The sequence below is a fragment of the Mesoplodon mirus genome, assembly GCF_964341445.2.
Source record: "Mesoplodon mirus genome assembly, chromosome: 5".
Classification (NCBI taxonomy): Eukaryota; Metazoa; Chordata; class Mammalia; order Artiodactyla; family Ziphiidae; genus Mesoplodon; species Mesoplodon mirus.
This window is the reverse complement of record NC_138980.1, coordinates 45997971-46020805: the sequence shown is the minus strand read 5'-3', so window position 1 is coordinate 46020805 and position 22835 is coordinate 45997971. Positions and strand designations below refer to the sequence as shown.

Here is a 22835-nt window from a genome sequence, read left to right as displayed (position 1 = left end):
TGTGAGCCAGATCCACAGGGGCAGGTGAGATGACAGAGAGAGACAGAGACATAGAGGAGGAGATAGAGAGAGAGGGAGAGATACAGAGAAAAGGATACAGAGTAAGTCTGAGAGAAAAAGACCATAAGAGACGGGGAGACAGAGAGAGGGAAATGGAGACAGACACAAAGAGACAGAGAGATGGAGAGAGACACAGAAACAAAAAAGAGATGGAGAGAGACAGAGACAAAGGAGATGGAGAGAGACACAGGGACAAAAGAGATGGAGAGAGACACAGAGACAACAGAGATGAGAGAGACACAGAGATAAAAGAGATGGAGAGAGACAGAGACAGTCACTGAAAGAGAGACAGAGGGAGATGATGAGACAGAGACTGGTCAGACAGGTGGGAGTAATCCAGGGAGTCCCCCAGGGGTGGTAGCAGATGGGATGGGGTCCTGACCCCCCAATACCTGGAGAGACCCAGAGGGGAGAAGAAGGGAGGACAGGAGCCCCATCACCCCACCACACCCCTACTCTGCACCCACCCACAAGCCCTCTTCAGCCCACCCAAGCACAGATGGGGAAACAGACCAGCCGGCAGGCCGCCCTCATTCTCCTGGGCCGGCGCTGTGCCCACTCGCGCATGTGGGACCTGTGTCACCAGGTTAAAAACGGAAACGGTCGGGCCTTTTTTTTTCCTTTGAGAAAATCCTAGACCCAAATAAGGCGAGGGCTGTGGGGAGGCCGGTGAGCTGGCCAAGTCCTCCTGAGCAAGCAAGCGAGTAGCGGCTGGCCCAGCCGGCCTGAGCTTGGGCTTCCTCCAAGACTCGCCCTGCAGCAGGGCGGTGCACCCTGGGGAGCCTATAAGGGCCTCTCCACCGCCCTCGCCGCTCACTCGATCCCACAGCCCTTCCTGCGCCTACATCCCCCACTGCCCAGCCATGGAGGCCATCAAGAAGAAGATGCAGATGCTGAAGCTGGACAAGGAGAATGCCATTGACCGGGCCGAGCAGGCGGAGTCGGATAAGAAAGCTGCTGAGGAGAAGTGCAAGCAGGTGAGGGACGTGCCTCTGCTGGGCTGCGCCAGGCAACCCAGCACCCTCTCTGAGCTGGCGAGCTTCTGGGGCCGACGGTGGGGGTCTGGGAAATCTTGGTACTCGGAGGTTGGGGGAGAGACAGGGGGTGATGCTCTGGCTGAGAAAGAGTGATGCTTCATCTTCCCTGGAGGGGTCCCTGGGCTGGGAGAGAGGGGGCCAACTGGACCCACTCCCAACAAAGCCAGTGGGAGCAAAGCGAATGAGAGAGACAGAGAGACTAAGAAAGCGTGTGAGAAAGAGAGGGGTGTTTGTGTGGGCTGGTTTTGTGTGTGCAAAGTGAAGGTGTGCGGATGTGTGTTGGGGTGAAGGCATCAGTGTTGGGGGTATCCTAGAGGGGGTGGTTTGGGGATGCTGTGTGTGTGAGAGGTATTTGTGTGTGTCTGAGCATTTGTGTGTTCACATGTGTTGCGTGTGTGTTTCAGCTCTCTGGAGGGGTGAAGGTGACTAAGAATGTGTGTGCAGAGGGAAGCCTGCGCGTGCAATTGTTGGAAAGTGGGTGTGGAAGAGTATGGCTATGTTTGTGAGTCTGCGTGTGTTGATGGTGGTATCAGCAGGGGATTGGGTGTATGGGGGAGAGGCTAGCTGTGTGTGTGCTTGCGCAAATGTTGACATGACATTAATGGAATGTGCGGGTGTCAGGGTGAGTGTGTGTGTGTCTGTGTGTTAAGGTGACTGTGTTTGGGCTGGCGCGCGTGCGTGTGTGTCAGGGTATGTGTGTGCCTGTTGGGGTATCTGTGTGAGTGTGGGTGACCTGGTGCCCGTGTCAGGGCACACTCAGGTGTGACTGTGTGTGACAGCCCGAGGAGAGTGGCCAAGTGTGGGTGCATGGTGGGGCCGGCTGTGACCGACTGCAGGGGCAGCTGAGTGAGGGGCTGGGGGCTGGGGTGGGTGAAGAGTTGAGGGTGAACCTGAGAATCTCAATGTGTCTCTGTGTATCTGGGAAGCCCTTGCTGTGAGCCTGGCAGGGGAAGGCGGGGATGTGGAAGGCAGAGGCCGCGGACCCAGAGCTTTGGGGACAAGGTTCCCAGGAGGCCCAGGCAACCGGGACACATCAGAGAGCTAATGGAAGTGTCCTGGGCTGGGCAATCCCAAGGCCGTGGCTTGGGACAGAGCAGAAGTCAGTTGTCTGTGTCTGGGTGGCCAGAGCCGCCAGTGAGAGGAGGGCAGGGAGTCCTGAGCCCTCCCACAGGGCCCTGCCCCACACGGCTCACCTGCACCCTTGGGGTCAACTGCCAAGCCCTCAGGAGCATCAGGGTCTCGAATAAGCCCCAGGAGGCGCTTAGGACGGTGCCACCAAGTGCCCATCCCTGCCCATCCCAGGCGTCAGGCCAGCTCAGCAGGTAAAAGTGCAGGCTCTCAGCTCAGGCTGGCCTTGTTCATAGCTTAGTCACTGAGCACCCTGGAGCAAACACCTTCACCTCTCCGTGCCTCGGTGGCTACATGTGTGAAATGGGGAAGTGAAAGTAGTGCCTCCCTCACCACCATGAGAGGACGAGGGGTGACTAGGCAGGTGGAGCCCTTGGCCTGGTACCCGGCACAGTGTAAGCGCTCAATAAACTCAGGATTCTTTCCTGCCCTGCCCTACCTCCCCTTTGGACCTCCCCATCCCCCAGTGTCCCGGGGCTGCCCTAGGCGCCTGTGACACATCCGCACAGGACAGCCCCACCCCAGTTCTCCCTGCCACAAACTATCCTCCTCCCTCCCTGGCAAACACAAACACCCATCCTGGGCTGGCCCTAAGCTGCCGGCTTCCATCCATCATTTAGCCCTTACCAAGAGGGGCTTAGCTAGGAATTCAGAAAAAAAGCGATTTTATGGCTCTGATTTGCACTACGGTGTGAGTAACTGATAAAGCACACTCTACCAAGGCGCACACAAGTTCGAAAGGGAAGGCTCCTCAAAGCATCCAGCCAGCTGCATGGCCAAGGAGCAGGGACAGGTTCTCTGGTCTCCAGCTGGATTTTCATTCTGTTCTCTTTTTTTCCACAAAGCTGCCCACTGGGGTGGACTTGTGCTCAAATCCAGGCCAGATCATCTTCTAGCTCTGTAACTCAGGGCACACTGCTGCCCCTCTCTGAGCCCTCAGTGCTCTTATCTGAGAAATGGGGGCAAACAATGCCTTCTGATGGCAGGGCACCCAAGATTCCAGAGGTCCAAAGCAGAAGCCTGAGCCCCATAGAGCAGATGGCCAGTTCTGCCTGGGACAAAGGCAGGAGGTCGTGAAAGGCTCAACTTATCTGGATTGCCTTATGCTTCAAGAGGCCAGAGATTATGGGTCTTAGGCCAGCCTGACCCTCAGGGAACCTGCAGCAAAGTCCCAATTCCAAGCCCTCTCTCTCCAGTATGGGAATGGGACCAGGAGGCCCAGACTGCCCACTTCCTGCCCGCTCCCCTCCCAGGGCAGTGACATCCGCCCCAACTGGCCTTTGACCCCACATCCTGCCTCAGCCCTGCCCAAAGGCCCCATTTGCAGGGACTATGGTACGCAGCCCATGACTCTCCTGGCCAAAGTTTTACAGGCAGGGAAACTGAAGCCCCAAGAAGGAAGCAACTTGAGGGAGACCTTGCAGAGTCAGTAAAAGGCTCAGCCCCCCGGCAAGGCACCACGCACCCGTACACACTTTGTGTGTGGAATTCGGACAGAGGGAAAGGAACCCGATCTGTGTCAATTTTATTTATTTTTCAGACCCAGCTCCAACCACTGAGGGGTTTGCAGTTGTGTCATTGATTCATTCTGCAAACTTCCCCCGGGGTTCTGTGGTGAACATCAGGCCCAGTCCCATACTGGGTGATGCTGGAGCCCAGAGTGACCTCAGCCCCAGGCCTGTCTCGCAAGGAGCCCCAGGCTGGGGGAGACAGAGCCAAACATGAAGGGACACCCCCTGACTCAGGGTGGGACAGGGACCCCAGGGCAGCAGTGCAGTCCACCCAGGGGAGGGGGCTGGGTGTGGAAGGTCAGTGGGAGGAGGGTGTGATGGGCAGTGGGCACAGTATAGCCTGCTAGTCAAGCAAATCAGTTTTGGAATCAGTCTGACAAGGGTTCCAGTGCCCTATCCGTATGGCGTTGGGCAGGTCCCTTTTTTGTTTAGGGACTCAGTTTACCCTTCTGTGACACGAGGCTTCAGTGGGATGGTATTTGTAATGTGCCTGACACATTCTAACTGCTTCATAGGCCTCTGCCTACCTTATCACAGTCCCCACTCCTTGTTGTCCAAACATTGCCAGAAAAAGTCGTCAAAAACAATCTTGACACCCAAATGAGCCCAATGCTGCAGAACCTGCCCTCACTTTTGCATGTTAAAAGAGCATTGTGCCTGGCACACAGTTGGCACCTAGGAAATGCTGTACCACACAGATCTGGAAGGAAGTCAGGTGGACGCTGGGTCAGGCTGACTTGTCTTTAAGGAAATTGGCTCATTTTCTCAGTGAAAGTGGAAGTTCAAAAGCAGCTGTCAGGGCGCTCAGAGACCACCACGTCAAGGCTTCCATTTTGCAGATGAGGAGACTGAGGCCAGAAAAGGGTCATACAGCTGGGATTTGGAGTCAGGCTTCCAGGCTCCTTGCCTAGAGGTCTAGTCAGGGTTGGTGGACCCTGTCTTAGGCCGGAGCTGCAGCCACCCTCCTCCTCCTCTGGTCCCCCACCTTCTTTTCCATTCCCCAGCTCAGCGGTAGGACACTCAGTAGCCCTGGAAATGGGAGGCTGGGTGGGAGGTTGGGATAGCAGCCCTTTTAAGAATTTGCACACAGGCACGTATGCACACGCACACACACACACACAGAGAACCTGGCACATTTTGCACATTGTCTCAGGAGTGGACATGAGCAAGTCGGGGAGGGATGTAGAAAAGCAGGCCTGTTATGAGGGCCTGTTCAGATGTGGGTTCAAATCCTGTTCTGTGCGATCCATGGAAAGTCACTCCACCTCTCTGGGCTTCCTGCTGTGAGGAGGAAGCAGGCGGAGGATGCAGGGCCCATGGGGGCTGCCTGTCCACCTTAGGAACATGAACAGGACCAGGGGTCAAACCACCTGAGACATAAAGTCAGATCAAAGCCTGATCTGGACTGACCACCCCAGCCCAGAGTTACTGCAGGGGAGGGAGGCGCACAGAGGGAGGGAGGGAGGGTGACAGAGAAAGCTTTCTGAGCTGACCCTTGACTGATGTGGTGGGGGGTGATGGAGAGGTGAAGTGGTCTGTGGTTTGTATCCCATAGACCTGACCTTCTCAAACTGGGGGTGCCAGGAGGGTGGCAAGACTCTTGGGATAAACAAAAGAGGACTGAAAATGTGGGGAATGCAGGGGACACTTTTATTAAAACGAACACAAGCCAGATTGCAAGAATTTAAAAGATTTAACCTGAGCCTTCCAAGAAAGTGATCTTTAAGGAGTAGCTCTCTTCTAGAAGCCCCCAAAGTCCAGGAGTGGGGGGCAGGGGGCGGGGATTGAGCCTGTCAACTCTTGAGGGTATTTTGTGAGAACCACTCTCTTGGGCAATAGGGAACCATGGCAGGTTCTAGACAGAGGGAGGGTAAACATACTTAGGAAGATCCTCTGGCTGCCAGTGTTGGGAAGGCTGAGGGTAGGGGGATGGTCCAGGCCCAGAGTATGAGACTCCCCTGAGGAGGCTGCAAAATTGAAAGCGTGTTTGTAGGAAACGTGCCGGGACTTGTTTCCGAAAAGCTGTGATCCATTCTGCAAGGGTATTGGGGGACTCCAAAAAAAGATAAGCACAGCTGGTCCCAGGATAAGGAAAGGATGTGAAAGTCATATTAACAGGTATGAGTGGTGCGTTTATTGAGTGGTGCGTAACATTGTTATCCCTGTTTTACAGATGAGGAAACCTGGACTCCTATGAATGCGGGGGAAGCCCCTGCGCCGCGGGGACGTGGCCCCCAGGCTGATGCGTCCCCCTATCTGTCCCCAGGTAGAGGAGGAGCTGACGCACCTCCAGAAGAAGCTGAAGGGGACGGAGGATGAGCTGGACAAATACTCCGAGGACCTGAAGGACGCGCAGGAGAAGCTGGAGCTGACGGAAAAGAAAGCCTCCGACGTACGTGCCCAGTAATGGGGGCGCCCGCAGCAGGGCCGGACAGGAGCCCCGGGGCCGGGCGGGCGGGAAGCGCTGGAGGAAGAGGAGGAGGAGGAAGAGGAGGAGGAGGAAGAGGAAGAGGAGAAGGCGGTGCCTCCCGGCGCTTTCTCCAAATAAGTCCCGAAAGGGGGCACTTTCCAGCAGCTGCGGCCAGCGGTGCCGACGTCAGGCCCTCCCCCAGCGGTGCTGACGTCGGCTGCCCGGCCGGGTGACCTCATCGCCCCGACAGCGGCCGGGCCGGGGGCGGGGAGAGGCGGGGGCGGCCCTGGCGCAGGCAAAGGCTCTGGGGCCGGGGCGCGGCTGCTGCAGCTCTCGCCGGAGCCGAGCCGAGACGAGCGCCCGCCGCTGCCCGCCGCCCGCTGCGTGCGCCTCCGCGCCATGGCTGGCCTCAACTCCCTGGAGGCGGTGAAACGCAAGATCCAGGCCCTGCAGCAGCAGGCGGATGAGGCGGAGGACCGCGCGCAGGGCCTGCAGCGGGAGCTGGACGGCGAGCGCGAGCGGCGAGAGAAAGTGAGAGCCTGCGCGCCGGCTCCTGCACCCCCGGCCCCGGCGCGCCCTCCTTTCTTCCCTTATCCCGGCGCCGCCCGCTTCCCGCGCTCCCTGCCCGCCCGCCGCTGTCGCCCCCCATTATCGCCCCCATTATCCCACCTTTGCACCCTTGGGCCCCGGCGCTCCCGATCGCGGACCCGCAACCTGGGACCCTCTGCTGAGACCCATTCCTCCTTCGCCATCCTCCTTCCCTAGCCTGGGACGGGGGAGGGGGCGCCGCATCCGGGTCGGGCGGGGCCGGCCGAGCGGGAAATGGGGGGATGGGGCGGAGGGGAGTGTGTGTACGCGATCCTGGAGTAGGGAGAGGGGTAGGGGGCACCCTGCTGCCTTCCGACTCGCCGCTGGCGCCGGGGTCCGGGCGGGGGAGGGCGGGGGAGGGCGGGGAGCTGCTACTCCACCTAGGAGCGGGAAGTGAGAGTGAAAACGTTGAGTTTCCATTGTCTGGGGTTGGACAGGCCGAAACCGGGAGTGGAGCTGGGGACGTCGCACTTTCTCGCCTCTTCCGAGGCTTCCCGGTTCCTGCCGAACTTCCCCAGCTGTTCCCAGGGCGCGGCGGCGACGTGTCTGCTCCAGACGGGGGGCGGAAGTTCAGTCCCGAGCCGCCGGCCTTTCCCTCCCCAGCTGGTCCCTGTGGGAACGCGGGCCGCGGAACCCGCCTTCCTCTAGAAGACCCTTGGAATGTTAGCATGGGGCCCCCGACCCAAGATCGTTTTGTGTGCGGCCGCTGCGAGTTGCGGGGCTTGAGGCAGATAATGGGGCTGAATGAGGAGGGGGCCTCACCGCCCTCTCTCCGTCCCCCTGATTGCCCCTTGGGACGGGACAGCTGGTGGCCACCAGTGGGGCTGGAGAGAGATCTGTATTCCAATCCCATCTCATACCACTTGGTGTACTTAACTGCTAGGAGCGTGTCTCCATCTACAAAGTAGGGATGACAATAATGCTGACCCCAAGGAGAGTTGGGAGGGTCTCAGGAGTAAAACCTCCCTACATGGCAACTGGCATATAGTACGAGCTCTATTCCTGGACTTTTTTCTCCCCTCGTTCTACCCCTAGAGGAGCTCACAGCCTAGTGGAGGAGCAAGGGGAGTCAGACAAATAAGGCTGATTAACATTGCGGGCGGGGTGTGTCTGAGTTCTGTTATGGGAACATGACAGAAGCAGAGAACCAATGGGGTAGGCTTCAAAATGGAGGTTGAGCAGTCTTATAGAATAAATAAGAGTTTTCTGGGACAAGAGACTGTGCAAAGACTCAGAGGAAAGAAAGTTGGGGGAGAGGGTGGAAGCCCAGGGTCCCTGAAAGCTGGAATGCTGGGACTCAGGGTGGGGACCCCAAAAGTGGAAAAAGTGCCCAACCAGATGGAACTGCTATGTGTACTGATAGGTCTGGGGAAGAGCCCCCCAGACTGTTTCTCCGCTGGCCAGAGTCAAAGCATTTAATCCTGTAAGGGCTGCTCTGGTGTGAAGAGGCCTCAGGAACCTGGTGTAAGCCTCCAACAGTAGCCAGTTTGGCCTCTTTCGCACACGTAACCAGCATAACCCTCCCTCTGATCTCATCCCAAGTCATCTCTGGAGGACAATTACTTCTGCTTAAAAATGGCCCTCAGCTGTGAGCCAAGACTTAGGAGTGGGACAGTCCAGTATGGGAGGAGAGATGTTTTTGGAAAGTGTCTAACTTCTTAAAAAGTTCACTTTTCAAAGCATGCTTCTCTTAATCAGGAAAGGGGAAAAGCCTTAAGGAGGTTCCTGGGCAAAAGGAATTGAGCCTAGGGGGGAAGGGGGGGCACCTTTTTCAGTCTCTTGTAGAGAAAGCCAAGAGCCGGCGTGTGGCAGACTTCTGGGTCTGCCTCCCAACAGCTGGTTTCGTTTAGATTTTTGTATGATTAACCGACATCTTCCTGTTCCTTTGCCACATGTATCTAGCAAGCCTCTTTTACCTTATAAGGGAAATCCTTTGTAGCATGTAGAAGCTTTGATTGCAGGAAGGGGTGGAACCGAAAATGACTAGCAGTGACTAGCAGTTTTTCAAAAATACATATGTATGTATGTATGTACATATATGAATGTATCTCAGAACTGTTTCGATTCCAGATAGTTGAAAATGTGCCAAAAGCTTGGTTGTCAGGATTCAGAATCCCCCACGTAAAGAGGCGCTTTTTTTTTTTTTAAGACTACTCATGAATCAAGCACCTCTGCATGATCTAAAACGTCAGTCCCTTGACTACTAATGGGTATGAGGATTCTTTTTGGGGTGACAAAACGTTTGGAATTAGATAATGGTGTTGGTTGCACAATTTTGTGAGTGTACTTAAAAAACATGGGGTTGGGGGGAAGTCAATTCCTGCCCCAATTGCTGAAGGAGTTAAGATTCATATAATTTAAAAAGAATAAAAAGCACCCACTCATTGGAAGGAGTGGGTGACATTTCTTAAAATAGTTCATCAGTGGTTTAAATGGATTCCCCAAACTGAGGTTTCAGAGGAAGTTGCGATCAAAAACACCTGTGGGAGCTTCTGCTCCCTCTGCTGCTAGGACTCTGGAGCTAAGAAAAGTTTCCTGACTCTGTGCTTTTCAGCAACTCTGGCCTTATTCTATTACTCCACTGATTTTTACAGCCTTCCCCAATTCGGAGATTCTTTATTTGTCTTGTTATGAAGAAGCCAGGGTAGCTTTATATTTCTCCCGTCGGTTGAGCTCCATTTTACCAATTCTCAATATTCCTAAGTATGTGGCCTCGAAGCCCCTGCAGGACTCAGAGCACAGGTTCGGCAAGGGAAGAACCCTGGGCTGGGGCTCAAGAAGCCGTTCCCTACCAGCTCTGTGACACTGAACCAAACTACTTCACCTCACTGGATCTCTCAATTTCCCCAGCTGTAAAATGGGTGAGATATGTGAGGATTAAATGAGGTGAACCCATGGCAGTAAGAGCTGCACTTTGTGGGACTTCCCAAATGCCAGGTGCAATGCCATACCCTTCCTTTACAGTCCCCACAGAGGTGTGAAGCAAGCAGGCCCTGGGATAGGGAGGCTCAGAGCAAGCCGTGAAACGACCTGCCCAATGCCACGTGGCTATAAACTGGCAGAGTGGGGATTTTGACCCCGTACGCTGTGATCCTGGAGTTCTTGCTTTTATGCACGCCACCATATTACCTTCCTTGTAGGTGAAAACACCTTGAAAAGCCACTAACAACATTCTGACATCTCTCCCATGCCTGTAACCAAGTTTTCTTTCCTTTCCTTTCTTGTATCTTTTTGTCCCAACATCTCTCAGCCAGGCTTGGTTAAGGACGGGGTTCCAACTGGGCTGCCCCCAGCGTCCCTCCCAACTGTATGGCCAATACATAACTGAGGCGTCCAGATTCTTGCATTTGTCTTGTCATTCAGGTGGCTGGGAGCAGACCTTGTATGACAGGGTGAGCCGGTCACTGGTGGCCTTGCTCTCTAGAAATACCATGGAGAGGCCAGCACCGTCCTCTTGGAACATACAGCTTACTTATCTCTCTCTCTTGTATTGACTTGACAGACTGTCCTATTGTGGTGGATGTTTGCTGACATTTGGGGGAAAGATCATACGGAAAATTCACATTCTCCAGATGAGACAGAGTGTGAATTCCTTATCACCTGGATTCCTGGGTGGGCTTTGGCAGGGGAAGCGGGTTAGCTGGGGGAAAGGGCACTGTGTGAGTGGAGGGCTCCTGCTGCTAGCTGACCTGTTTCCTTCTTAACCTGGCTGCACCTCTGACCCCCCTAGGCTGAAGGTGATGTGGCAGCTCTCAATCGACGCATCCAGCTCGTTGAGGAGGAGTTGGACAGGGCTCAGGAACGACTGGCCACAGCCCTGCAGAAGCTGGAGGAGGCAGAAAAGGCTGCAGATGAGAGTGAGAGGTAAGGACGCTTTGAACCCGGTGGCGTTAGCGTTTGCTTCTGGGAAACGGGGATCGTGTTGTAGAGCGGACCTCCCAGAGCTGGGGTGAGAGTAAATGAGATCACACAGACCTGCACGTGTGCACATACGTACAAATGCGTATGGTTTGTATGTAGGTGCAATGCCTTGTAAACCATCATGCTGTATGTAGAGGCATTTGATGTGGTGGTTCCAAAGGAAAACTAACAACAGGCAGAAGGCGGCAAAAAATGGGCACATATAAGATTGCAACTGCAACTGTCATTGGCAATCAGTTTGCAGAGTGCTGCTTCTCACATTCTCCCTGAAAGTCCCTGTGCATCTCGTCATCGGTGTTCTCAAGTCATCAGTTTCCAGGGTGATGTGAGAAGGCGGGGGATGAAAATTTGGAATGGGCCATCTACATAGATGATCCTTAGCAGTGCTTCAGGCTTTGGGCTGCTAGACAGGTGCATGTCAGGGACATGCACAAACCAGTCCCATTAATATATTTGCCACTGACAGAGCTACGCTGCCCCCAGAGGGTACTGTGTCCTCCAGAGTGGGCAAGTCCTCTGGCACGCCTTGGCGCAGGCTCTGGAGGACTGAGGGCAGATTGTGTAATTCACAGAAGCAGCTGTCTCTGTGTGGTGGTAAATGGGTTCCTTGTGTGGTCATGGTGTGGGCTGGCCCACTGGTCCTCATGTATCTGCCACATCATCACAACAGAATTCTCACCGGACCCATCCACCACAGTTTTCTGGTATATACTCCTCAGAAGGGTTCATTCCCGATTGTACTGTTGTGACCATATACTGGAGATGCAGAACCAACTGGGGAAACTTGGAGATTGACTTTTCGAGTTACCCAAGTGGGCAATTTCTTCCCGTGCAGTGGAATAGTCCTACCCAGGGCACAGATCCCAGTGCAGGCACAGATCTCTGCTTCAGCCACTTAATAGAGAGGGTGGCAGCTCAGGGCAGTCACAAGGAAGTGTGAAGGATCCAGTCACAAGCTGCTCATGGCTGGGCCTGGGGCCTAGATTAGCTGCTACCCTTGTTCACAGTCAGACCAGCCTGGCCAGATGTCTCACTTCTGTGACCTCCCCAAGGCAAACCAAGAGAGCCTGGGAAGGCCCCTCGCTTATTGGTATCACGTTACCAGAGGCCTTTGATGGCACCCCTGTTAGAGACTGCTGTTTAGGTAGAAAGAATTTTATACTTGGGGAGATGGAGAATCTAGATTTAAGTTCTTCCAAAAAGCCACTGCCATTTACTATGTGGCCTTGGACAAGTCACTTTGATCTCTCCACTACTGCAGAGGGTTTTCCAAACTTGATGATCTTGAGGACTGGTACAGGCATGGAAAGTGTTTTGATAGTCAGCTGAGAATGGTAGTGATAGTCCGAATGAAAGTATTTATTAGAAGTATATGGTGGGGGTTGGGGTGGTGTGATGAATTGGGAGATTGGGATTGACATATGTACACTAATATGTATTAAATGGATAACCAATAAGAACCTGCTGTATAAAAAAATTAAATGATTCAAAAATTCAAAAAAAAAAAAAAAGAAGTATATGGTCCTCTGCTGTGGGCAGGCACAACACACATCGATACATTATCCTGCACTGGCCTCTTCTTTGGAAGTATCTGATCTTACCTTGTCCACCCCAAGCAGTGCAGGCTAGAGTGAGCTCCATTTCATGGTCAAAATTTGTAGGAGACTTCCAGCCGTTCCCAGGACGCTGTCATTTCCAAAGTGGACTTCAGTTCAGTATCCACTTCAGTTCAGGCCTTCCTCACCCATCACTTTGTGGGTACCTGCCTCTTACCTGGTCTTCCCACTGCAGTCCATCCATCATTCTGGTTTCCACTCACTCCTGCTTTTGAAACCCTCCTGTGGTTCCATGTCCCCTTGGCATAAAACACTTAGTGTGTCATTTAAGCAGCCTGTGGTCCAGCCACCCTGACCTCCCTGCCATATTCTTTCATTCCTCTGGGGCTTTCTTGTACAGCTCTGTCTCACTGAAGAATACCTTTCCCCTCCTTGTCCATTTGTGGACTCTCTTCTGGGAAGTGCCTCGTCTCACACACACACCCCTTCACTGCAGCAAAATTCATCATTCCAACAGCCAAGCTGGGCCCAGACCTCCGATCACATCGTGGTAACTGCTGGCGTACAAGTCCCCCTTCTTACTAGTTAGTGAGAGACTCTAGGATGGGAGCATGGACTCTGGAGCCACATCACCAGTTTGAATCCCAGCTCTGCCACTTACTAGCTGTGTAACCTTGAGCAAGTTACTTGCTTAACTGAGTCTCTCTATGCCTCAGTTTCTTCCTCCGTGAAATGGGGATAATGTACCTACTCTGGGGGCGCGAGCTGTGAAGTTTGAGGCACTTAGTGCCTGGCATTTGGCAAAGATGAAGTGAATGTGAGCAGCTCTACAATTTCCTGTTTGGAGTATGGTTCTCGGTAGATGTCAGAGAAGTGTTTAGATGAGCAGATGCATGGAGGTGTGTGATGAGGCAGTAATGTATGGAAGTAATGACGAGGTTTGCTCCTTGCAGAGGAATGAAAGTGATAGAAAACCGGGCAATGAAAGATGAGGAGAAGATGGAGATTCAGGAGATGCAGCTCAAAGAGGCCAAGCACATTGCTGAGGAGGCTGACCGCAAATACGAGGAGGTGAGTTGGGATGAGTGGGGCTGGTAGATGGCAGCAGCAGGAAGTGGGGAGGAAATGGATCTGTGATAGGGAGAACCCTGGGGCCGCCTAAAGGAAGTTCTTGGTCAGCTCAGCTGTCCTTCTGTGTCCCCATCTGTTTTCCTAAGACAGCACTTGGCTAGGAAACCATATCTTCCACGACACCAAAAGTCCTGGGAAATTCTGTGACACTCAGACAAGTGGGGACTCAGACTTAATGGGGAAACCAAGTGGTCAGATCCCTTTTTTGTCCTGCAGCTTGGCGTTAGGCTAAAATGGGGAATTGTGGTCCCCAGTCGTGGGTCTTCAGGCCATGAAAGCTCAGTTGCTCCTTCTGCCTGCCCTCATGGTCCCATCTCTTCCTTCACTTCCCGGGACCTGAGGGAGAGAATTTAGATTTTCTCCGGGACTGTCCGAGTGAGAGCAGCAGCAGAAAGCCCCACGTTGCAGGTGGCCTGGGCGTGGCCTCGCTGTCTGCACGGGGGAGGGCATTGAACTAGACGTGGCTCTTAGGGGTCGGTCTTGGTCGATCCTTCCTGTCTCTGCAGGTAGCTCGTAAGTTGGTCATCCTGGAGGGCGAGCTGGAGAGGGCAGAGGAGCGTGCCGAGGTGTCTGAACTGTGAGTGGCAGAGCAAGGCTGAGTGGCGCCCAGCTCAGCTCCGGGGCAGGGGTGGAGCTGGGAGGGAGTTGGTTGTGCTGGGAATGGATACCGACCAGGGCCTCTGGTCAAGTGGACGGGCATCTGAGACTCATTCCTCAGTGCCTCCTCTTTGCCTCCATGGCTGACAAAGAATGATGGGCAACTGTTTGTTCTTACTGCCCTGGGCAGTGCTGCCCACGTGTTGACTCTTCCCACAAAGGTATTGGGAAAGATGAGTGAGACAGGCAGCAGCAGAGAAACCCAGAAGTCCCATTTCCCCAGAGAGGATCCCTCAAGAGGCTGTGCCTTCTTTTTTTTTTTTTCTTTTTTTCTTTTTTTCTTTTTTGCGGTACGTGGGCCTCTCACTGCTGTGGCCTCTCCCGTTGCGGAGCACAGGCTCCGGACGCGCAGGCTCAGCGGCCATGGCTCACGGGCCCAGCCGCTCCGCGACATGTGGGATCTTCCCGGACCGGGGCACGAACCCGTGTCCCCTGCATCGGCAGGCGGACTCTCAACCACTGCGCCACCAGGGAAGCCCAAGAGGCTGTGCCTTCTTAAGGGAACACTGAGGGCAGGGTGCCATGTCAGTGTTTAAATGCCTTGTTCTTGATGTCATTGTTTGATTGGGATATATTCCTGGGGGGAAAGGTGAGAAGCTTGACCAGAATCCCCACAAGCTTCCCACCAGAAAACCAAAATGCTTCCCCCCTCGGACTTGGGTGAGGAATCCAGCTCCCCGGAGCATTCCTGCTGTGCTGAGAGAGATCTGGTTTCGAAAATCCGCTCCAAGCTTGCTTCCTGGAGTGTCCGGTGTAAACTCCGATTGCTCCCAGCCTCCATCTCATTCTTAAACACCTTCCGGAGTCAGCCACATCAATCATAGATTTCACAAGTCCCTGTTGCCTCAGACTTGGCAGGAGCCCAGGAGTGCTTTACAAACCTTCCAAATACTCCTCGGCCTGCCGCGCCTTTGCCTGGCATGATAGGGTTTTGATAAACACACAGCGCTGTGTCTCAGAAAAAGCCATTAACATTTTCCCCCCCGCATTCCTTCTGGGGGCCCCTGGAAGTGCGATTCCTCCTTTTGAAAACTTCTTTTAGGGGAATTGCCTGATGTAAGATACAAAAAATCCCTTTTCTTTGGGCAGAAAATGTGGTGACCTGGAGGAAGAACTCAAGAATGTCACTAACAACCTGAAGTCGCTAGAGGCTGCATCTGAAAAGGTTGGTGGTTGGCTTGAGCTGGAGGGTGATTTGCCGGACTTTCTTTTCTTCCCCCAACGTACGCAGGAACGTGCTAGGGTATCAGGGATCTGACCTGTATTTGCTAACAGTAGCTTTGGTGCCCAGCAGCCAGGTTTTTCCCCTACAGAAAGAGGTGTCCAGTGGCTAGATTTCCCCCTTTTAAGGTGGGGTCTTAGCACCATCTTTTATCTCTACCTCCCGGAAGGTGGAGATGGAATGAGATTGGGACCTGGCCAAGCTCCTCTTAGGTAGATCTGAGCATCATCATATAAATACAGAGCCTACAGAGCCTCACTCTCAACTGAATCCCTGGGTTCCTCCAGAAATATTTTCTAGAAGGTCGAGCGGCAATCAGAGGTGGAATTGGGCTTTTTTAGCTGAAACAGTACCCAAAGCAGTCATTACAGGAGAGAGCATTAGGAGCAACGTACACGCTCTTCCATGGCCTTCTTCCCACCCCCGCCAACCCCTGCGGCTGAGTTCTGCATCCTCACCTCTTCCTCATTCTCCCTCCTCCTACTCCCCTCCAGTTGCATTGAACTTCAGTTTCAAACATTCCATGTTGGTCACCTTCAATGCTTTGAACCTGCTGTCCATTCAGCCTGGGGTGGCCTTCCCTTTGCTCTCTGCTTGGCAACCCCCTATTCATCCTTTAGGCCCCTGAATGAGAGGCCCTCCCTGATTGCTCATCCAGGTTAGGTGTTTCTCAGCTGTGTGGCCCCACCTACTTCTTTTCCTATCATGATGGTTGATCACATTGATCATAATTAATTGCATGCCTTCCTTGCTAGATTGTAGGTTTTAAGGACAGGGACTATGTCTTGTTTAGAGCTGTGTCATTAGTCCTAGCGTTGTGCCTGGCGTATATCTCATACTAGGATAGGTGGTGAATAAATGCAGACCACGTGTGTATGCCAGATGCTGCCCTGGTCACGGGGAGAGATGCTACAGTGATGGTACGGCTTCTGCTCTTGAAGATCTCGAAGTCTAGCTGAGTAGAGGGCTTGATAAAGTAACAAAGTGCAGTGGGGCTTTAACAGAGGGACTTCGCAAAGTTGGGAAAGGTGTCACGAGGAGGTGACGTTAGAAAAGACCGTAGAGCGGGATGCTGGCCAGGAGCTCAAATTCCAGAGTCAGGTTCCAGTCATGGCTTGGTCGCTTCGTAGCCATGTGACCCTAGACAAATTAGCTAACCTGTTACTCTTTACTCTTCTGTAAATTGGGATAGATGATATCTAGCAACATAGTGGTCAGTTAATGAAGGTTCGCTACTATTCATCTGAGTTGAGCCCTGAAAGACAACTTCTGACAGATAGTAATGAGGAATGGAACATTCCATGCTGGGGGGCCCAGTCGTAGTCAAGGGCTGGAGACCAGAGAATACTCAGAATAGGGCTAGGAAGTGGCCAGCACCTTGGGGAAGCTGGTGGGAAGTGGGGTTGGAAACATAGGTTAGGCCAGCTGCTGTGGAGGGCCTTGAGTAGCCTATTTCCATTCAGTCATCTGCACCATATTCATCACATGTGTATCCTGAGTTATCAGCTCAGGTCTTGAGATCAATGCCATCCCAGAGGGATCTCTCCCAGATTCTCTGAGTTTTGCACACATTTCTTCTGCCTGGGAAGGTGCATGTCTCCACTTCTTAGGCGGGTTCATAGCTTCAAGCACACACTTTTCTCTGAGGAACAGGGAACATGCATTCTTCTGTGCTTTTTTCCCTTCCTTTTTTAAAAGCAGTGTTTTGGTCTCTCCCACAGTATTCTGAAAAGGAGGATAAATATGAAGAAGAAATTAAACTTCTGTCTGACAAACTGAAAGAGGTGCGTGTGATTTCCACCCAACTAGTTCAGGTTTCTCCTGCGGCTGGTCTTAAAGCAGTCATAGTGACTCCTTTCTTCTGCCCTAGGCTGAGACCCGTGCCGAATTTGCAGAGAGAACAGTTGCAAAACTGGAAAAGACAATTGATGACCTGGAAGGTATGAAATGACCATATAATTATGTTTGCTCTGCCTCCCTCTACATGACACACCCCCAGACAGTTGGGGGGAATCTGGAAAGGCTGATTTGGGCTTCGTCCACTTTAGGATAGCAAAGTGCAGAGTGATGTCACATGTGGAATTCTGGAGCCCTGGAATGGAACAGTGCAAATCAAATTCAGACCAGAGTCGCCATTTTTCAAGAACTAAAATATTTCTGCTTAATTAGCTCCACATGTGAGGAAAGAGACCCAAATATGGCTGATTCTTTTCAAGTCTTTAGAATTTCCTTTAATTTGCTCATTTCTGACACGCCTTGCATTTTTTAAGTGCCTTGCATTTTTACAGAAGCTCTCTCCCAGAGAGTGCAAAGCTTATCACAGTATGAGAAAATGGAAATCTAGAGACCGTGGAGACCTGAATTAAGACTCCAGTCTGCGAGTCTGGTGCCCACATATCCCAGAATTTCTTGAAGAGTTCCATCTTTAAAAAAAAATTCTGTCCCATGTTCTTCATGAAATAACCCAGAAATTCCAGAATCTTGGGGTTCAGACGAAATCTCCCAAGCTGCCTATCCGACCCAGAAAGGGTACAGAACTCATTCCTCAGACCATGTGTCCCAATGTTTGATTTAGGAAGTGAGGTTTCCATATAAGGGAAAATGCCCCGTTCCAAAGCATAGCCTTTGGACTGGATGACATCATTGAAAGTCAGAAATAACCTGGGGTGGGAGATTGGTGGGGAGAAGCTCTAGCCATTTCTAGTCACCACTCTTTTTAAAGGTTCATTATGGCTAACCCCCTGCAGAACTTCACACCACTTAGAAATCACTCCATAGATCTTTTGTTTTCTCTTTTGTGTTACACAGGACACAACTTTCTCCTAGTTCATGCTTTGTTTTCTCACTTTTTTTTTCTTCCTCTCGTTGCTTATGTGTGGCACTCCATTCCGACCCTCGCGTTCTGTACCCTGTACCTCTTCTTCTGAACTCTCTCCCTGGGGACCTCCGCCCTCTAGACGAGCTATATGCTCAGAAGCTCAAGTACAAAGCTATCAGCGAGGAGCTGGACCATGCTCTCAACGACATGACCTCTCTCTGAGAGGTGGCTGGGGTGCTGCCCTCTGTCCTAGCAATACGGAAGTCTGCCTTCACTGTGGTGCCTATAACTCCTGTGGGCTTCTAGAAGCTAGAAGCTCCGGTTTCCTGCCTCCTGGTTGGACCTTTCAAGCCTTCTTCTGCTGTGTCTGTGACTGTGTGACCGAAATAAAGACACACAGTCCTCACCTTTATGCCCCCTCTCATTTTCATTTTCTCCACTTGCCGCTTTTGAGCTGCAGCTATGAGGCCCTTGACCATGATTGCAACCAAAAGTGAGTGGTTCAAATGAAGAGCTCGTTTCAAAAAGAAAATTATGCCCACGTGATTCTTTTCTGACAATGTAAAAACAAAAGCCAACTTGGCCTGAGCTCTCAAATGTATTAGCTAACTGTATCTGCATGCCAATACCAGTTTTTCCTTAAATAGAAATTATGTTGGAGACTCATCCAACCTCTCGAGCAGCTTAATAGAGTCAGCAGAACTTGCAAAAACCAGCAGGCTTATCGCTAAAAAGAGGCAACCTTTGGATGGGGCTTCATCTGTGGATTCAAATAGCGGCAATGGCATTTTGGTCTCCTTAGTCCTCCTTTTCTCGTGTTTTCTCTGTGATATACTCGGAGAGTGGTGCCTGGGGTTCCCTGTCTTCATTGTTCACTGAACACTTCTCCAGCTCCCAGTCCTGGGAGGAAGTTCACCAGTGAAGCTCACCTCTATACCCTGCCCTTAGAAAACAACTATACAAGGAATTAAAGGGCATCCCATTAACAGGGCAAGGGAATGGAAGCTGCTGGAATGCCGAAGAAAGGAAGTGAAGTGATTCTTTCCTGAGTTCTAAACAAAGTTGCCTGAGATGCTAACATCTATCTCCCCTCATACTTGAGTTATCTAGAACCAGGAACCTTGGTTTAGTGAGAGCTCGTAAAGTTTGCGTGTGGGTGTTAAAAGGTCACACCTATGGTGACCAAAAGCTCATCAGTTTTCCCAAGAGAATCCAATTTTAAATAGTCTGTCTGGTTCTCCCCTGCACCCCACCGCTGCCACCACCTTAAATTGTCCCAGAAACACTGACATTTTGATGTCCAAGCTGTCTTCCAGACTGCCCCTTGAACCTGAAAATGGCATGAAAAGCTCCAGTTAGAGCATTAATTTTGGGTCACTATAGCTTGTTATTCCTCATCCAGTAATTTTTTATTTAGGTGGGAACCTCTGTCACAATTCTGTATATTCAGTCCTCCAAAATACATCTTCCCTAAACTACCCATGCCCTTCCACCTCCAACCTTTCTCTGTTCCTAACTGCTGTCCACCCTGAACTTCTGCAAAAACCACTCCCCTCACATATTGCTATACATATGCCCCTGGAAAGATTAAACTGTGTAGGGGTAGGTGTTTTTTGTTTGCTCTCTGCATATTTGTTCCCAGGATTTTTCCAGACATATGTAGCCTCCACCCTTTGAAATAACTGCAGCCCTGTCTATCCAGTCATTCTGCATAACAAAGCACCTAGGTGGAACTTCATTTAGCGATTAGGGCTATGGAGATCTACTTCTACCTGTTGACAGCGTGGGGGCCTGTCACATTCTCAAGGGCAATTAACACTTTAGGTGAAAGTTAGTCTCAGACCTAATGACAAGGTAGATGCCAGGGAATCCAAGTGGCAAGGTGTGAAGGGAGGTCGAGATTTGGAGTTGGGAAACCTGGGTTTACATCCCAGCTCTACCATTTTAGCTGTGCAACCCTGAACAAGCTGCTTAGTTTTTTTTGCAAAAACAAAAGTGATAGCTCAGTTGTTGAGGATTAAATGAGGTAATGGAGAAACTGTTTCACACATAGTAGGCCCTCAGTTACTTCTGTTAATCCAGACTGGACAGGCCCAAGTAACTGTCCTCTTAGAGAATCCTCCCAGATCATAGTCACTAGATTAGATTTTTAAAAGTGCCACATCAAATGAAAGGTTCAGTAGTTTTAGTTGAAAGGCTGCCATCTTTTGCAGTCATTTTTATTCTTTCTGAAAATTTCCAAGCTGATCGTATCACAGTTTATGAGGCATTTTGCTTTCCTCTGGTATTTTAATAAGTCTTGGCCAAGTCCTTATCAGCCATCACTCATTGCAAACCAGTTCTCTCTCATGCTCTGTCATGCACAGCCCTAGATGGCATCTTAGATTTTTGGGTTTTGTTGGGTTTTTTTTTTTTATTTGTTTCATCAGCTCAATTACTTAATAATGTACCTATAGTCTGGCTTAAATTTCAATCATGTTGCATTTACCTGCAGTTTGACTACACTGCTATGGACATATAGAAACAATAACACAATTATGCCTGGAATTTAAACAGCCATTCCCAGAAGCTCCAAAGGAAAGATGGGTTACAGGATTATCTTTCCCTACCATAAGCTCAAGGATTAATTAACCAGCACTAGGGAGAAAATGTATTAAGTCTTCCAGATCTTAGACTAAAATCTGTGTATCATTTCATAAGTTCTGAAGCATTTCTCATTTGTTCCTCATAATAACCTCCATGCCACACAATGGTATTATTATCCCCATTTGATAGATGGGGAAACTGAGACCTAGAAAGGTTAAATGGCTTACTTCATTGGCCCAACTGGGGCTTAAATCCAGGTGTTCTGACTCTAGGACTGCCAGATTTATCATATTAAAATGTAGGACAACCAGTTAAATTTGAATATCAGATAGGCAATGAATAAATTTTTAGCATAAGTGTATCTCAAGCAACATTTGGGATACACTTGTGTTAAAAAATTTATTCGTTGTTTATCTGAAATTCAAATTTAACTGAGCACCTGTATTTTATTTTGCAACCCTATCCGGTTCCCAAACTTGGCATTTAGTGTCTATTAGTCCACGGTGTTCTGCTATAATTAAAATGCAGAGTACTTTCTCTGCTTTTTCACTCTGGCAATGTGGAGTTTAGAAACCTTTTTTTTTTTTTTCCTTTAACAAAGATGCTTATTAATTTATTTTTCCCTCATTCTTAATTCTCACCAGAAAAGCTTGCCCAGGCCAAAGAAGAGAATGTGGGCTTACATCAGACACTGGATCAGACACTAAACGAACTAAACTGTATATAACCAAAACAGAAGAGTCTTGTTCCAAAAGAAACTCCAGAGCTCCGTGTCTTTCTCTTCTCTTGTAAGAAGTTTCTTTTGTTATTGCCTCTTCGCTTTGCTGGAAATGTCAAGCAAATTATGAACACATGACCAAATATTTTGTATCAGAGAAGCTTTGAGCACCAGTTAAATCTATTCCTTCCTTTTTTCAAATGGCACCAGCTTTTTCAGCTCTATTTTTATCCTTAAATTGCATTTATTCCTAAGGTAGGCAGGGTATTTCATATTGAGCATACTCTCTTAAGACTGAGGGCATTTGGTTCCTGGGAGAATAGACAACCTCACACTTTCAAAACACAGATTCCGATATCTAGTCATGGGTCAATTTAAAAGGCTGAAGAATATCCACCATCAGTCACACTATAGGAGGCCAGGGACCGTCACATTAAAATGGGTGGGGATTTTCCATCCAGAGCAAAAAAGGGGGATGGGGGTGGGATTACTATGGGAAGTCATAAACCAGAGAGGTTAACCTAATCATCCTGGCTCTTTTCCACACTCCACCGTGCAGAACAAACATCCTCTGAGCAGTCAGCATGAGAATGCTTGGAAAAGAGTCATAATAATTACCCAGATGTTTTTGGAATAGATCCTTGATATGCTCTTCTATATGCTTCTTTCACTCTAAAGTTGTTCTCTGAGGAGCTGATGTCTTATTCCAATAATGACCCATGCTTATCTGCTCCGATATGAGGCCATCCACTCAGCAGGAATGAGTGCTGTAGAATTCAGTCCTTTCACAGAAGCCGGATCAAAAACACTGCTAGCATCAGTAATTGAGTAAGACTGTTTTTCTATAAACAAATATTGGGCAGAATGGCCCTCTCTGACAGCAAAGTAAAGATGAAAAAGTAATTGGCCTAACTTCATCTCCTCTATACTGCAGGGACTGGCAAATTGGAGATTTACTTATCTGGAATTTTAATTCCTTCTTCAGGACAAAGTTAATCAAAGACCAAGAAACTCCTGATTAAACTGGATATGGAGTATTTTGTAGACAGGGCTGCATATTTTGTCTTTGTTAGATTTCTGCTTTCTCAGTTAACATCTCAGAGCTGAAACATTCCACATTCCCCAGCAGTGTGGGAGCCAACTCAAGTTTACAATGCTGACTAAAAATCACCCTGCTTCCAGCTTATCCAAATCCTCCGCCCCTCACTCCTATTTATTAAGCATCACACTACCCAGGAGATACACTAGCAAATTGTGCAACTGAATAAAACCCACACTTTTCATTTAGATTCTTGCAACTGTATCATATGTAATAGTATCACTTTTTCTACATTTTGGTCAAATAAATTTTTACATAAACTACAATTTGTGTGAATTTTAGAGTGTGTGGGGACATACACAGCATTATGGTTTGACAAATGTAAATGGGATAGAAAGGAAAGATAACTGTACCAGGAACTCAGCAAATGTTATTTATTTGCTGTCTACCATG

At 50.3% G+C, this 22835-nt stretch overlaps 1 protein-coding gene across 4 annotated transcripts; it reads left to right on the top strand.

Annotated features, from left to right (window-relative positions):
- The first annotated feature begins 876 nt into the window (after nucleotides 1-876).
- On the top strand, nucleotides 877-22708 carry TPM4 (tropomyosin 4). 4 transcript variants are annotated; one of them, XM_082621395.1, is made up of 9 exons: nucleotides 877-1037; nucleotides 6003-6128; nucleotides 10465-10598; nucleotides 13165-13282; nucleotides 13849-13919; nucleotides 15089-15164; nucleotides 16943-17005; nucleotides 17092-17161; nucleotides 18179-18449. In XM_082621395.1, the coding sequence occupies exons 1-9, from the start codon at nucleotides 924-926 to the stop codon at nucleotides 18259-18261; spliced, it is 855 nt and encodes a 284-aa protein (XP_082477521.1). In that variant the 5' UTR covers nucleotides 877-923; the 3' UTR covers nucleotides 18262-18449. The 4 variants fall into 4 exon arrangements, with proteins under 4 accessions (XP_082477521.1, XP_082477520.1, XP_082477523.1 ...); XM_082621394.1 differs by lacking the exon at nucleotides 18179-18449 and adding an exon at nucleotides 21270-22708 and having other exon boundaries at nucleotides 881-1037; XM_082621397.1 differs by lacking the exons at nucleotides 877-1037; nucleotides 6003-6128 and adding an exon at nucleotides 6438-6677.
- Nucleotides 22709-22835: the final 127 nt, after the last annotated feature.

What these genes read in the sequence shown, in the direction of transcription:
- TPM4 (XM_082621394.1), top strand. Translation starts at nt 924, where the DNA reads ATGGAGGCCATCAAGAAGAAGATGCAGATGCTGAAGCTGGACAAGGAG. An exon ending in GCTGCAGATGAGAGTGAGAG is followed by an intron (nt 10,599 to 13,164) that starts GTAAGGACGCTT and finishes TGCTCCTTGCAG; the next exon opens with AGGAATGAAAGTGATAGAAA. An exon ending in GACAATTGATGACCTGGAAG is followed by an intron (nt 17,162 to 21,269) that starts GTATGAAATGAC and finishes AATTCTCACCAG; the next exon opens with AAAAGCTTGCCCAGGCCAAA.